Source organism: Calidris pugnax, unplaced genomic scaffold (genome assembly GCF_001431845.1).
Source record: "Calidris pugnax isolate Ruff unplaced genomic scaffold, ASM143184v1 scaffold24, whole genome shotgun sequence".
NCBI classification, from domain to species: Eukaryota; Metazoa; Chordata; class Aves; order Charadriiformes; family Scolopacidae; genus Calidris; species Calidris pugnax.
In genome coordinates this window covers 1,476,975-1,491,105 of record NW_015090922.1, presented here as the reverse complement: position 1 = coordinate 1,491,105, position 14,131 = coordinate 1,476,975, and the positions used below count along the sequence as shown (strand labels likewise).

The window sequence follows — 14,131 nt, the reverse complement described above, 5'->3', positions numbered from 1 at the left end:
ATAGGACAAGGGGTAATGGTTTTAAACTGAAAGAGGGGAGATTTAGATGAGATATTAGAAAGAAATTCTTTCCTGTGAGGGTGGTGAGACACTGGAACAGGTTGCCTGGAGAAGCTGATCCCCTATCCCTGGAAGTGTTCAAGGCCAGGCTGGATGGGGCTTTGAGGAACTTGGTCTGGTGTCCCTGCCCATGGCAGAAGGGTTGGAAATGGGTGATCTTTAAGGTCCCTTCCAACCCAACCCATTCTATGACTCTGTGACTGAGCAGTGGCAGTCTTAAAACCCAGGAGGGTATTCACCAATTCACATTAAAGCTGTCAGCAACTTCAGGCAGGTATTTCTATGAGAATTGAGTTCTGGAGCTGAAACCCCTCGTACAGCACTGCTCATAATCCAAAGGAGCGAGGTCCCTTTCTGACTGAGCTGGCCCCAGACAAAGTAGGTCACCTGGTTGGTGGTTTCTGTAAAGTAGGGAAACTTGAGAAGCAGTATGGATGGGTACTGGGGTCTTAAGCCATTTGTGTCCAAAGTACTCCCTGAAGTTAGGCCAATGTAAAAGCAATGGGGAGTTAGAACATGTGCTGATGCTACAGGTTGTTCCACAGCAGTAGAGGCTTGATGGGCAAGGTGAAAAAGAGCAGGAGGCACCTTTTGCTAGGAGAGGGCTGGGGCCTCACTGCTTGCACTGCTGCTGTGGATGAGACACTCTGGGGCCACCAGTGTGTTCAACCAGCTCATCTAATCCCAACACTGCCTTCTCCTGTTCTGTCCTCCAGTACCCCGGTGTCGCCCAGAGCATCAACAGTGATGTGAACAACCTGATGACTGTCCTGAGCATGAGCAATATTCTCCCTGAAGGTAAAAAAGGCAGAGACCCTTGGCAGGCCCTGTGCTCCCGCTGGCACGTGTTGAGTTCTGCTAAACCCTTTCAAGCAGGGCATTGCCTGCTTCTCTCCGTAGACTGGGGGGAGGAAACAGCCTCAAGGAAACAGTGAAAATGACTTAAGAATTGCTAAGGCTGCCCAGGAGATCTCCTGCAGAAAGCAGGAGGGGCAGTGGGGGCAAGGCCAACTTGAGGAGCCACACTGTGCTCCCTTCTCCTCCTGCAGAGCTGCCACTGCCTTTGCTGGGCATGTGCCTGCTCCAGTATCCACTCAGGTGCATTTCCCACCATTTTTTTTTTCTGGCCATGAGTAATGTGCCAGAAATGTGCCTCTGAGTGCTCTTTATGGTGACAGACCCATAGGGACCCTTGGCAAAGTATAAAGTGTCGGGGTATACTCACTTTTGATGGTTTCCTAGGCAGTGTTCAGGTGAGGTACTCCTGCTTTGTCCCTGTTACTTTCTGGTACGTTTGGCAGAACTCATTCTTCTCCGTGGTTCCTGTAGCCCCCCATGCCTGCCATTCACTGCTCTTCCCAGTCAGTCTCTGTTCTTCCAGAGTTGTGAAGAGGTGGAGAACCATCAGACGTGCAGCCTGCTCAGCTCAGTGTCTTAGCACAGGGATAAATCCCTTCTTCCCACAGGGAATGTAGGACTTACTACTCCTTTTTCCAATTATCTGCCTGCAGCAGCTGTAAATCTTAGTGGGATTGTACAAATATTGTTTTAAAATCAGGCTGGGTGCTGAAAAAAACTGGGACTGTTCTCTGTGGTGGCTGGGCAGGGCCCTACAGAGGCTGCTGTGGTCCCAGCTGTGTGTGGCCCAAGAAGTAGATTGATTTTTCCAGCTCAAGACTGAGAAGACTGGACTTGGCAACTCAGGCCCTGCCTACGTGCTGCTGCAGGTCACTCTTAGTCATGCTGGCTGTTTCTGCCTGGCAGTGGCTGCTCCCAGTTGTAAGCAGATATGGTTTGGAGCCTTTTGCCCAGGGAGTGTTTGGTTCCTTCTACACCTTGTGTGTGTGTGTCTGCACAGCCATGCCAACACCAGCTTGGGCTGTGGGGTGGGAGCTGGGGCAGGATGGAGCCCTGCTGTAGAACTGTGTGGTTGTACCTTGGTTTAGGAGCAGGTGTAGAGCCTGTATCTAACTGGAAACACACTTTGGCTCTCTGGGGCTCTCTTCAGCTTGGAGTTGGCTGGATGAGCAGGTTGCTCCTCAGCTGCAGCTCTGGAAAGCTTAGCCTGAGGGGCTCCTTTTGTTTTTTTTTTCTAAGCCTCTTCTCTGCTGTTTGACTTTCAGGTTTGTTCCCTGAGCACTTGATTGAAGTCCTGAGCAGAGAGCTGGCCCTGGAGTGTGACTACCAGAGAGAAGCTGACTGCGCAAGGAAATTCCAGTATGTTTAGGCAATTGCCTTCAACCTCTCCCATCTGTGTGTGTGAGAAATGCAGCAGGGGTTGCTTCACTTCAGGGATGATGGGGAGATGAATGCCCCGCTCTGGGATGTAGCACAGGAGAAAGGTGTGTGTTTGTGCCCTGAGCTGTCCCCTAGAGTTGCCACCTTGTCTCAGTCAGGGGGGTCCAGATTGGTTTTACATGAAGGTTGGACCAGGGAAAGCTGCTGGTGGCTGGATGTCCCTTCAGTCCCTCTGCAGAACTGCCCCTGTGGCATTGTTCCCCTTGGAAAAGGCCCTGAAGTGGGGTGAGCAGAGGAACCCCTTAATGTACCCCTCCTAATGTCACTGCTCTGGCCGGAGATGTCACCTCGGGAGCTGGCAGCCGCTGTGAGCTGCGTGGTTTCTGGTGACTTGATCCCTACTGTAACTGCTGAGGGAAACAGCTCCTGGCAGCCACGGCCAGGGTGTGGGGAGAGGAGGTGTGAAGGGGCTGTGTGGGGCGTTGCAGAGGGGCCTGGCTGCTCTTGGGGTTCCTGACCTTTTCCTCTCCTTTCTCCATCCCCTAGGGAGCTGCTGAAAGACCACCCCTTCTTTTACGTCCCAAGAGTAGTGGATGAGCTGTGCAGCAAGCACGTCCTGACCACAGAGCTGGTGTCTGGCTTCCCCTTGGATCAAGCTGTTGACCTGAGCCAGGAGATTCGAAATGAGGTACCGTGGGGTGGTCTTGCTTCTCACCTGAGCCAGGAGATTCGAAATGAGGTACCACGGGGTGGTCTTGCTTCTCCCCTTGCTCAGAGCAGCACCCTTGGCCTGCCTGATGGCTGGTAGACCAGTGGAAGGGCAAACCCTAAGCAGTGTGATGGATGTGGGGCTGGAATTGGGGATTGCCTGGAACCTCTTGGGAGATGTCTGTGTAGGGAATTTGGCAGTGATGTTGGAATCTCCCAGGCTGGTCTATCACAGAATGGTTTGGGTTGGAAGGGACCTTAAAGATCATCTCATTCAAACACCCTGCCCTGGGCAGGGACACCTCCCACCAGACCAGGTTGCTCCAAGCCCCATCCAGCCTGGCCTTGAACCCCTCCAGGGATGGGGCAGCCACAGCTTCTCTGGGCAACCTGTTCCAGTGTCTCACCGCCCTCACAGGAAATAATTTGTTCCTGAGATTTCATCTAAATCTCCCCTCTTTCAGTTTAAAACCGTTCCCCCTCATCCTATGGCTCCACTACCTGATCAAGAGTCCCTCCCCATCTCTCCTGTAGCCACCTTTAGGGACTGGAAGGGGCTCTTAAGGTCTCCCCAGAGCCTTCTCTTCTCCAGGCTGAACAACCCCAACTCCCTCAGCCTGTCTTCATGGCAGAGGTGCTCCATCCCCCTGATCATCTTTGTGGCCTCCTCTGGACCTGTTCCAACAGGTCCATGTCTAGACCTTGTAGGCACCAGCACTCAGCAGGGAGGGGGTGAAGGGCAAGGGCGGCTGAAGGGCAGGTAGCCCAGCTGCGTAACTCCTAGATGCCCTGTTTCTGATGACCTTAGGTTTGGGAGATATTGTCATCTGGGGGGAGAGAGGGGTGTTGTTTTGCAGCTGCTCTTTTGGGCAGGAGCACAGAATCATCTCGGTGTGAGTGGTTGAGTGTCATCTCCTGCTGTGGGACTGACCTGTGCTGTGGGTAAACAGGAGAGGGGGTGTGGGGACGGGGAGGCGTTGGTGCCGAATATAGCGAGGGATTGGAGTGCTGTGGGGGGACAAGCAGCTGCTGTGGCAGCAGAAATAACTGTCCTGGTATTTGGATTTGTTGTTGCCTCGGTGGGAGCTGTCAGCTGTTAGCAGGTCAGTGGGGAAGAGGGCAGAATATGTTCCTCTAGATAAACACATCTCGGCATCGCCTTGGACTTGAAGCTCCAGCAGAGCTGGCTGCCTGTCACCCCGAGCTGCCTGTTCTTAGGGCCCAGCCCCTCCCATGACCTGCTCCATCATCAGGTCTGCTTTAAAAAGGCTGTGAGGTGAGGTGTTGCTCCAGGAACAGCCTTTCTTTCCTTTAAGTGACTGTCCCAGCAGACCCACAGCCTTCTGACCCAGCTGGCAGTGTCCTCTAGCAGGGTCTGGCTGGTGTTTGGTGCTCCCCTCCCGCTTGGATATGATGTTTCCCTCAGCTTTGCAGAGATGAAGAGGGGCAGAAGGAGGCTGGCAGTTCTGTTGAGCAGCTTCAATATCCTCACAGAAAAGCCCTGCTGCAGTGTGTAATCCAGCAGTGGGCTCTCCAGGGACTCCTGCTCTCGCTTTCCCTGTGCCTGTTGGTCCCAAGGTGTGGGTCTGCTCCTCCTCCATTGAGCTGGGTCAGCTCTGAGCCCAGCAGAAGACTTGGCTGAGGAGTACATGGCGGGTGGGTGTGTGTCTCTAGTGAAGACCCCTTTCAGTGATGGTTTGGTCCTAGCTCTCTGTATGTTGTTTGGCAGCTCTACAGGAAGAGATTCTCCTCTTCAGTTTCTTTGGGCCTTTAACTTAAAGGCCTTCAAACACCCTGGGACATCATCTAATTTCCCCTGAGTCGCATTGGCTTCATTTTGGCCAGGGTCCTGCAGGGCTTTCCACCAGGTTAGGCTGTAATGCTGGATGTGAAGATGTTCCTTTGCTCTCAAAGCAACAAGAACTGTGTAGTCAAAGGTGGGAAGGAGAAAGGCAGGACCAGGACACAGATACCTCCTGCAGCTGGATGATCCCTGGAGCCAGACGGGGTAGCAGCATCGCTGGAGGCACATCCAGGGCTGATGTGGATGTTCAGCTCAGGCTGAACTCACACAGGGTCTTGTGCTGTCTGCTAAGGATGTCCCATGGCAGGTGTGGGCTGGGACCTGCCGAGAGGTGCTCCCTCACCTCTTGAGGAGTCTTCCAGCATGGAGGAGACAGTTCCTGCCAGTGTGGTGATGTGATCCCTGCTTGCTAATGCCCTCTTTAAATTACAGGTGTGAGTAGGGCTTGCTGCCCTCCTGACTTGCTGCTTTCTCTTCTTGCTTTTCAAGATCTGTCACCACATCCTGGTCCTGTGTCTGCGGGAGCTGTTTGAGTTCAGGTACATGCAGACTGACCCAAACTGGTCGAACTTCTTCTACGACCCACAGTTGCACAAGGTGAGCCCAAGCAGCTGCTATTCTGCCTGTATGAGAGCTGGTTTTCACCAGCTTTTGATTATTCCCCACTCCCAGAGGGTAAAGAACCCTTACTGAGATTCTCCTGGACTCCTGTCCTTGAGCCTTGGGCAGGTAGGACAGTGAAACCTGTCCCTTTGCCACTTGTCCTCGCATGGGCCATACCTCCTCTGCCACCTACCAGTGCGAATGTCTGTGTGGCCATCAGGGGATAGAGGAGTTGGGGGCAGCTGAGCCACAGTGGAAAGGCTCTCCAGCCAGCTGAGCTTCATGAAGGCATCGGGAGTCTTCTCAAGGTCAGGCTGTACTTAAGTGGTTGATGCTAATACAGATGGGCTTGTCTATTTTCAGGTGGCCCTGTTGGACTTCGGAGCAACACGAGGGTTTGATGAGAAGTTCACAGATGTCTACATAGAGGTGAGGACTTGCACCGTGTCCTAGAGTGCTGGACTGGGGGAGTCTTACATTTGCAAAATTACACTTATCTCTTAGCTCTGTAACTTTGAATCCAGTTTGGGGGTGGAGAGAAGCCGGGCTGGAGGCGAGACAGAGATCTCTGTTCCTGTTTCATCCCTTACCTCCCTCCTGCATGCCTGCTGGTGGAGTGGGGATGTTTCAATGGCATAGACAAGCGTGGAGAACTTGCTCACGGGGAGACCCGGGCAGCAGGGTGTATCAGAGCACTCAGGATTCAGTGATTCTTATACCAGGGGAGGCAGGAATTGCTTGTCCTGTTCACTGTCTCTTCCTGAGACTTTTAGCTTGCTCACAGACTGACAAATTTACGTGCTTCCTTTGATATCACCATGTTCTGCGCTTGTAGAGGAGTTGGGGGCAGCTGAGCCACAGTGGAAAGGCTCTCCAGCCAGCTGAGCTTCATGAAGGCATCGGGAGTCTTCTCAAGGTCAGGCTGTACTTAAGTGGTTGATGCTAATACAGATGGGCTTGTCTATTTTCAGGTGGCCCTGTTGGACTTCGGAGCAACACGAGGGTTTGATGAGAAGTTCACAGATGTCTACATAGAGGTGAGGACTTGCATCGTGTCATAGAGTGCTGGACTGGGGGAGTCTTATATTTGCAAAATTACGCTTATCCCTTAGCTCTGTAGCTTTGAATCCACTTTGGGGGTGGAGAGAAGCAGGGCTGGAGGTGAGACAGAGATCTCTGTTCCTGTTTCATCCCTTACCTCCCTCCTGCATGCCTGCTGGTGGAGTGGGGATGTTTCAATGGCATAGACAAGCGTGGAGAACTTGCTCACGGGGAGACCCGGGCAGCAGGGTGTATCAGAGCACTCAGGATTCAGTGATTCTTATACAAGGGGAGGCAGGGATTGCTTGTCCTGTTCACTGTCTCTTCCTGAGACTTTTAGCTTGCTCACAGACTGACAAATTTACGTGCTTCCTTTGATATCACCATGTTCTGTGCTTGATAAATTGAGCTGTGGGGGCCAGCAGATGTCACCTAAAACGTCTCCTGCTTGGCTCTACTATTTTGTTGGGGGAGGGGGTGACTTGTGAAGCATTTTTGATGTTCCTTATGTTTTCTGGGCTATGTGCAGCCCTATTGGGAAGAGCTTTGGAGAGCCAGAAGCTGTCTCTTTTTGCCAGCAGCTCTTAAACTGGCCAAGCTGCAGACCCCTGGAGGAGGGCAGAGGTGGGGAAGCGAGTGGGCAGTAGCATGAAGCAGTCCTGTATGTTTTTTTTAGTCATCCCCAACCCTCCTGAAAGTGTTCTTCCTGTTCAGGTAATCAAGGCTGCTGCTGACATGGACAGAGAGAGAGTGCTGAAGAAGTCCATTGAAATGAAATTCCTCACCGGTTATGAAGTCAAGGTACGGAGCAGAAGGGTCTGCTTTTAGTGGTGGTGGATTGCTGGCACTTGATGAGGGGGCTGATGGCCTTCTGGAAGGTTTGGTTGCTCAAAACTGTATTAACCAAATGTTCATCAGTGTTACTGGGGGCTGGAGGTCACCTTTGTGGTGGGGCCAGCTCGGTATTTCTCCTGAGCTGCTCCTGTTAGCGCTAGCATCTCTCCTCCTCCTCCTGGGTGGTTAAAATGGCTGTCATTGATGCCTCTTTCCTTTTGGGCAGGAAATGGAAGATGCCCACTTAAATGCTGTCCTCATCCTGGGAGAGGCTTTTGCATCTGACGAACCTTTTGATTTCGGCAACCAAAGCACCACCGAGAAGATCCACGGTTTAATCCCGGTCATGCTGAAGCATCGGCTTGTCCCTCCGCCAGAGGAGACCTACTCTCTTCATCGGAAGATGGGGGGTTCTTTCCTTATCTGCACCAAACTGAAGGCCAAAATTCCCTGCAAAAACATGTTCCAAGAGGCCTACAGCAAATACTGGAGCAGCAGGGGCAAGAAGCCAGAGGAGTAGTAAGAACGAACCGAGATGTCTCCTTCTGAGGGCGCAGTTCCCCTGGGCCTTGCAGAGAGCGTTTTAGCCTCCCACGTTGTTGCACCCCAGCTCTCCATCCTCCTGAGATGCAGCAGCCTGTGCCCTGGAAGCCCAGTGTGCGTTTCACGAGGACAAAGCTGTTCTTTCATGCTGTTGTCTGTCCTACACTGACTGCAGGGAACTCTCCTCCAGTGCTTCTCTACCATTTCAAGGCACCAGCCAACGACCTCCAATGCGTTTTTTAACCTTGTGATGGTGGCTGCGGATTGATTGGGTTTTATAACAAGTAGGGGAAGGAGGACAAGAGCAGAATTTAATATTGAAACCCGTTTGTAATTCTCCAAAAATTGTTTTGGTTTTTTTTTTTTAAAAAACCTTCCCTCTTTTCCTGCTAAGGTGGATTTCGAGTAGTTTTCATACTGTGAACTATAGAATGAAATACTAAGGTGTACCCTCCCACAGACACACTCAGCACCTCCCTCCTGGTTTTGTAAGTCAAGTGGTGGCAGTCTAAGTATCCTCCTGGATTTTACTGACGTGGATTTCATGCAAGGGCTGTGTTTTTGTGTGTTTGTGTGTGTGTGTGTGTGTACATAGGATGAAGTTTTATGCTTTCTGCCTCTTTTTTGGCTTGCAAGCTAAACATAGGAAATATTTTGAAGAGTTGAGTGCCAGTCTCTTTTAAACACACACGTACGCTCACACAACCTGTCTCGGTTCTGGGAGTCAAACATGTAACCAAACAGCAGAGCTATATCTGAGCACAAATAGTGGGATTCTTCACTGGCTGGTAGGTATCAGCTTTCCCGAGGGCAATTTAGATGATAAGCTACAACCCTGACACCAATTGCTTGCTGGACTCCTAACCTTATCTGTCTGTCCCTCCCTCCGTTCTCCTGTAAGGCAGAACTCAGGGCAAGGCAGACAAACACCTCACGTCTCTCCTGAGCATTTCAAGCTTTTGCTGAAATGTCACACGTTTAAAACCAGACGCACAGTTTGAAACTATAGGAGTTCAAGCTAGGAAAGTTACTTTCTTAGGGTGGTTTTTTTGTACAAAGCCTGTTACCTGTACAACTTCCTGATTGCAATAAAAAAGTGCTTGTGCGGTGGGCCTTCTGCCTGCAGTTTTTTCATCTTCTGGGGTGGTACCGAGCAGCCAAGAGAACCGTGTCTTGTTCTATAGGATGAACAGGAGTTGAGCAGAAGGAGATGCTTCCAGATCTCCTCTTGTTGCAGTTGTTTGCTCAAAGAATCACTATTACCCTTGTAAAGCCATCTATCTGCGGCCTGTTTATTCCTTCACCTTTCTGCGTCACCAGTACTGACAGTGATGGAGGTAGGACATCAGACCAAACATCTGTCTGGCCACGAAAATGCCTGGTAATTGCCTTGTTTTCTTGTCTTCCTTTGTTTTAATCACTCTGTTACCTGTCTCCTGGACACAGGTCTTTTTGCCTTTTCTCCACTTGTGAAGAAAGAGCGACTGGAGTTGGTACTTACCTGATACTGGTCAGGCAGGTGTCCTTGTCTGCTGAGTGCCAGGTGTTTAGGAGAGGCTCAGCTGGTCCTACTCAATTATCACAGCCCAGAAATGACCTTAACCTATGACCTTAAACTTCAGTGCATAAGAAACTGAACAGGTAAGTGAATAAATGGTCTCTCTCAAGAGGGACCTCTGAGAAAGAGAAAACAGGTTATCGTATTACCTTTAAGATCATAAACATGTAAACTGGTTTGTTTAAGACTTGGTTGAGAAAGATCCAGGGCTGTTTAGTTCAAGTAAAAGTACTGATCAGGTTATTCCTGACTCTTTGAGAAGAGTGAACTCTGCTGTTCAGTGAAGTTTGGCATCAAGCTGCTCAACTTTGTACACCTGGAGAGTAACTTTCCTCATTGTTTTGGGTTCTGCTAGACGTTGTTTAGTTTTTCTCTTTTTGGATCTAGACCTTGCAGCTGTAGAATTGTTTGAGATGTTAAATGCTTACATTGAAGGTTAAAAAGCAAAGTATAAGAAGCTGACAAGGGAATTGGATTAGGTGAGCTTCCCAGCAAAGCTTCTGAAGCTGAAGATTTAGAGCCAACTTCAGGGAACTTGCAAATAAAGCAAAATACCACAAAGGGCATTACTGTTGGCTTTTCCAGTGAGCACAATGAGGTGGGGTTGGTGTGGGCTGCTTCATGTGAGCACAGAGGTTCTGTACACCCTGCTGGGACGTGAGGGTTTAACTCTCAGCAACCATTTCCCTTCCCTTGAGAGAGAGACTGTTTCACAATAACATCAAGCTGAACAACGGAGTGGTTTTTGCATTTGCCTAAAGGGTAGCAACTAGCAGGAGGTAAGATGTTTCTTTATTAGGAGAGCTAGTTAGAGCTCTCGGTCCCTAATTCTCCTGGCCTTTTGTGTACGTTCTAAAAGCAAGAATAATTTCTGTAGTTTTGTCCAGAGACATTTGTGATGGGAGGAACTGCAGGTCAGTGCAACGGCTGTGGAGGAAAGGTGAGCCACAAACACTGTGCTCTGGCTTCCAGTCAAAGTCGTGACATTTTAGAGTGAGCAAAACCACTGCTTGCTCTGAGCTACGCACAGAGGCTGAGGCTATGAACGTTTCTCTGCTGCAACAAGCTTCTAAATTCTAGAAAAAAGCCTCTATTTAATTATCCAGAGGTTAAAATGGGCCGTATCCGAGACTACTCTGAGAGTCTCTGAGACTACTTTTTGATCCATGGGGCAAGCTGGAGGTTAAATCTCTGAAAACAGGGATTTTTCCATTCTAAAGAACCAAGATTCAGGCTACGTGTGGTAGCAGTGATTATTTTTTTTCCCTACCTCCCTTCTTTAGTCAATCTGGCGGCTGCATCAAAACAGAAAACGAATGCTGAGGAGCTGAACAGGAAGCCTAAAATGCAGTTCAGTGTCTGCTTTTCTCATGTCCAAATCCCTTGACAACAGAATGCTCATTTCCCAAGACCTTGGCAGCTGTGGAACCCTGGGAAATCAGAAATACAGCAGTGACTGCAAAACAAATCAGAGCACAGGAAAGCAGATGGTATTTCACAGAGCTACAGCAGGTGGGGGAGACTCACGGTGGCCTCCATGGGCTGAGCCAGCAGCTTAAAATAAGCTAAAGCTGAGAAAATAGTAATTTTGACTGAAGGAGAGGGATGGGATAATGAAGAATAAATGAAGAAGAAGAAAGACCCAGGCTGAATTGTGATGAACTGGTGGACAGCAGGGAAGGGTCAGGGCACCTGCAAAACTTCACAGGTTATTTTGAGACGCACTTAAAAGAAGCATGAAAGTCAATTTGCTGCTGGTAGCTCAGAAATAACCAAGAATCCAGGCTCTAACACTAGGACAAGCTGAAACATTTGATGTGTAACTAAACAAAGGAGGAACAGCAGGAATGAGGACTACAACTATTGTCACAGGGCCTAAGGTCAGGAAAACTCTACTTGCTGGAGTTCAATATACGACAGTAAAAGCTGGCTTAACGTTTGAATTTTCAAAAGGCTCTGGTAATTTTTTCTGGAAGCTGTTAGAGCTAAATCAATTTTTCTCATATATTCCTTTTCTTCTCACTGTGTGCTGGTGCAGATGTTACAACACGCCGGCTTGATCTCCAAGAACACTTACTATTCCCCTTTCCTCCTCAAAACTTAATGTGGAGAGGCAGGAAAAAAAGACAGAACCTCTGCGTTTCTAACAGTTCCCTGTTTTATTGCAGTACATCAAAGTAGGTTAATATTAAGTGTGTTACCAACATAAAATATTGGTGGGAAGTCATTTTTACATTGTTGACTTCTCCGCCTTAAATATTTTCTGTGCAAAAGAATCTACATCATTGTTCTGTAGCAGAGAATCTCTTACAATGTCCCCTACAACATTGAGGGCATTAAACAAAAGAGTGAGAAGAGGCAAAAAAGCAGAATCTTTCCCCCACACGCACACTTGTCAGCTTTTATACTCTAAAACAAAAAAAAAGTGATTACATCTATGCCATGCAAAACTGTACAATAATATTACAATGAAAAAAAAAAAACCTAAAAAAACCCTTATTTTAAAAATAAATGATATGAAACTGTCATACATAAAAAGGCAGGTATAATTGCTCTGAAATACCAACACTGGTTTGTTTGTGGATTTCTTCCCTGTGGATGAGACTTTCTTAAATGCAGAATGAAAACAGGTTGTACTGAGCTGCGGCCGGAATGAAAAGACGAAGGAAGAGTTAGAATTTAGACTGGAAAGGCTGCAGCAGAGCAGGTTTTGGGGGTGTTTATCAAATACAGGGTGGACACAACGCCCATGGAAGGGTACAAATTGGGTTAGTGCAGAAAGTTGTCCTGTTTCCTCCATGGAACTGACTCCTATTAACAAAGAAAACCACTAAGGAGCTACTCATGCTGCTTTGATTCTCAGCTGAAGGCTCAGGAGGTGGGGGGTACTTGCACTGCAATCAATTTTACCCTTAATGTATTCATTTAAAATGAAACAGCCTGCATAAAATGGGGAAAAAACCCAACAACTCCACCTTTCTTACCCAAGAGCATGTTTGTCCTGTCATTCAGGGTCTGGCCAGGCAAGGCCACGTGGTGCCAGAGTCTGTTTCTGTGTTAATATTCCACCTGTTTTGGTGTGAAAGGCTGACCTTTCCATAAATACGCTGTGCGTTTTGGACCTTTTTTAGTACGACAAGACCCTTGACTTCCCTCTGCCCCGTACCTGAGAACAACACACCTGGCTCATAACTCTACCACAATCAAATCAAAGCAGTAACATTCCTGACTCAGTTTTGAAACCCAGGAAAACGGGCAAAACGCAGGTTCCTAACGAGCCACAGCAACTAACGGAGAGGAAAAGAAGCAACTTCACTTCATCGCAGCTTCAGGAATGTTTTTTTTAGAAGCCACCACCCGCCTTCTACAGGTCAAAGGCAAAGAAAATACTAGAACCCTGCTTTTGGGTTTATGAAATGTGGAAGGAAGCCACGTATCTGTGTGCGCACGCGTGCAGGGGAAACCTTATTTACCAAACCTTGGTCGTTCTATAACCCGGGATCCTCAATAGCTGCCTGAATCTGTTCAGATCCTTTGTGGCCATCAAAAGAGACCCAAAAAAAAAAATTGCAAAAAAACCCCCCCGACAACCCATATTTTTAAAACAGCGTCAAAAATGCAAACACCTTCAGTCTCAGCCAAAAGGAAAAAAAAAAATAATCAAGCCGCCACAGTGCAAAGCCACAAACGTCACACCTTAAGGGACAACTGTCTGCGAGACACCAGGCAAGAGTCTGACAGTTCAAATGACCAAGGTCCTTCTCCCAGCCCAACCAGTAATTAAGCAGCTCGGCTGCAGGCCGCCAATGCTGTCAGCGTTCATACCGACGACGACAAAAAAATAAAAAGATGAGTGTGGTTTCAAATTGAGCGTACGATCAAATGGTCCCCCGATATAGAAAACTATTTCAAGTCCTAGGAGAATTTTCCTCTTTTCCAATAAGCGCCGTGGTCATTTGCTTTTCAACTGAGAGAACAGTTGCTGTTTCTCTTTTGGACAGACGCGTATAAGAATGCACGGTACCAAAGTAGTGATTAAATCCAGTCATCCTGAAGGAGATGGCCACAGCTTAGGAACTACGTTGGACAACTAAATCCAGTCATCCTGAAGGAGATGGCCACGGCTTAGAAACTGCGTTGGACAAACAGCGTTGGGCTGTGGAGCTCTCACCCTCCAGAGCTTAAATTTTGTGACACAGCTGACCCACGCTCTGCCTGCAAACCTCAGGTTTTGATATCAATTGATATCAAGAATTGATATCAGGCACCGTAACAGAGTAAACACAGAGTTTCTCTCACCCTCCAGAGCTTAAATTTTGTGACGCAGCTGACCCACGCTCCACCTGAAAACCTCAGGTTTTGATAATTAATTGATTGCAGGCACCAATCAACAAGAGTAAGCACAGGATTCTACTCAATCATTTGCCGTATCGTGGCTCTTTGGGTTCCATTTTCAGATAGAGCATTAGCCCAACTGCCAAAAAAAAAAAATAAAATCCACAAGAAAAGCTCCTGTGGCCCTCGCTCAGGGGACTGTCCCGCAGGCTGCTCTGGCTTCAACCGCTGCTGTTGAAATGCCTTCTCTCAACATCAAAATAAGATTAATGTTCAACTACAACGTACAGTAAATACAAAACTAGTCTGCAAAGGCGTGGAGAAGTGTGTGGACGTGCTTCACCAAAAAGAAGGGAATTGTGGGGAAAAAGCCATACTCGAAGAAATACACAGCCTTTAAAAAGAAG

The 14,131-nt window shown here is 48.5% G+C and overlaps 1 protein-coding gene across 3 annotated transcripts in view; it reads left to right on the top strand.

The window, feature by feature from the left end:
- The window catches only part of ADCK3 (aarF domain containing kinase 3), a 54,841-nt gene extending 45,897 nt beyond the window's left edge, over positions 1 to 8,944 (top strand). Inside the window, exons 9-15 of one of the 3 annotated variants that reach the window (XM_014951169.1) lie at positions 777 to 858; positions 2,184 to 2,277; positions 2,845 to 2,986; positions 5,300 to 5,407; positions 6,385 to 6,450; positions 7,169 to 7,255; positions 7,515 to 8,944. In XM_014951169.1, the coding sequence (XP_014806655.1) occupies positions 777 to 858; positions 2,184 to 2,277; positions 2,845 to 2,986; positions 5,300 to 5,407; positions 6,385 to 6,450; positions 7,169 to 7,255; positions 7,515 to 7,808 (873 nt within the window). In that variant the 3' untranslated portion in view covers positions 7,809 to 8,944. Of the gene's footprint in view, positions 1 to 776; positions 859 to 2,183; positions 2,278 to 2,844; positions 2,987 to 5,299; positions 5,408 to 5,776; positions 5,843 to 6,384; positions 6,451 to 7,168; positions 7,256 to 7,514 lie in introns of all 3 variants that reach the window. The other 2 variants (XM_014951168.1, XM_014951170.1) reach the window with 2 other exon arrangements.
- Positions 8,945 to 14,131: the final 5,187 nt, after the last annotated feature.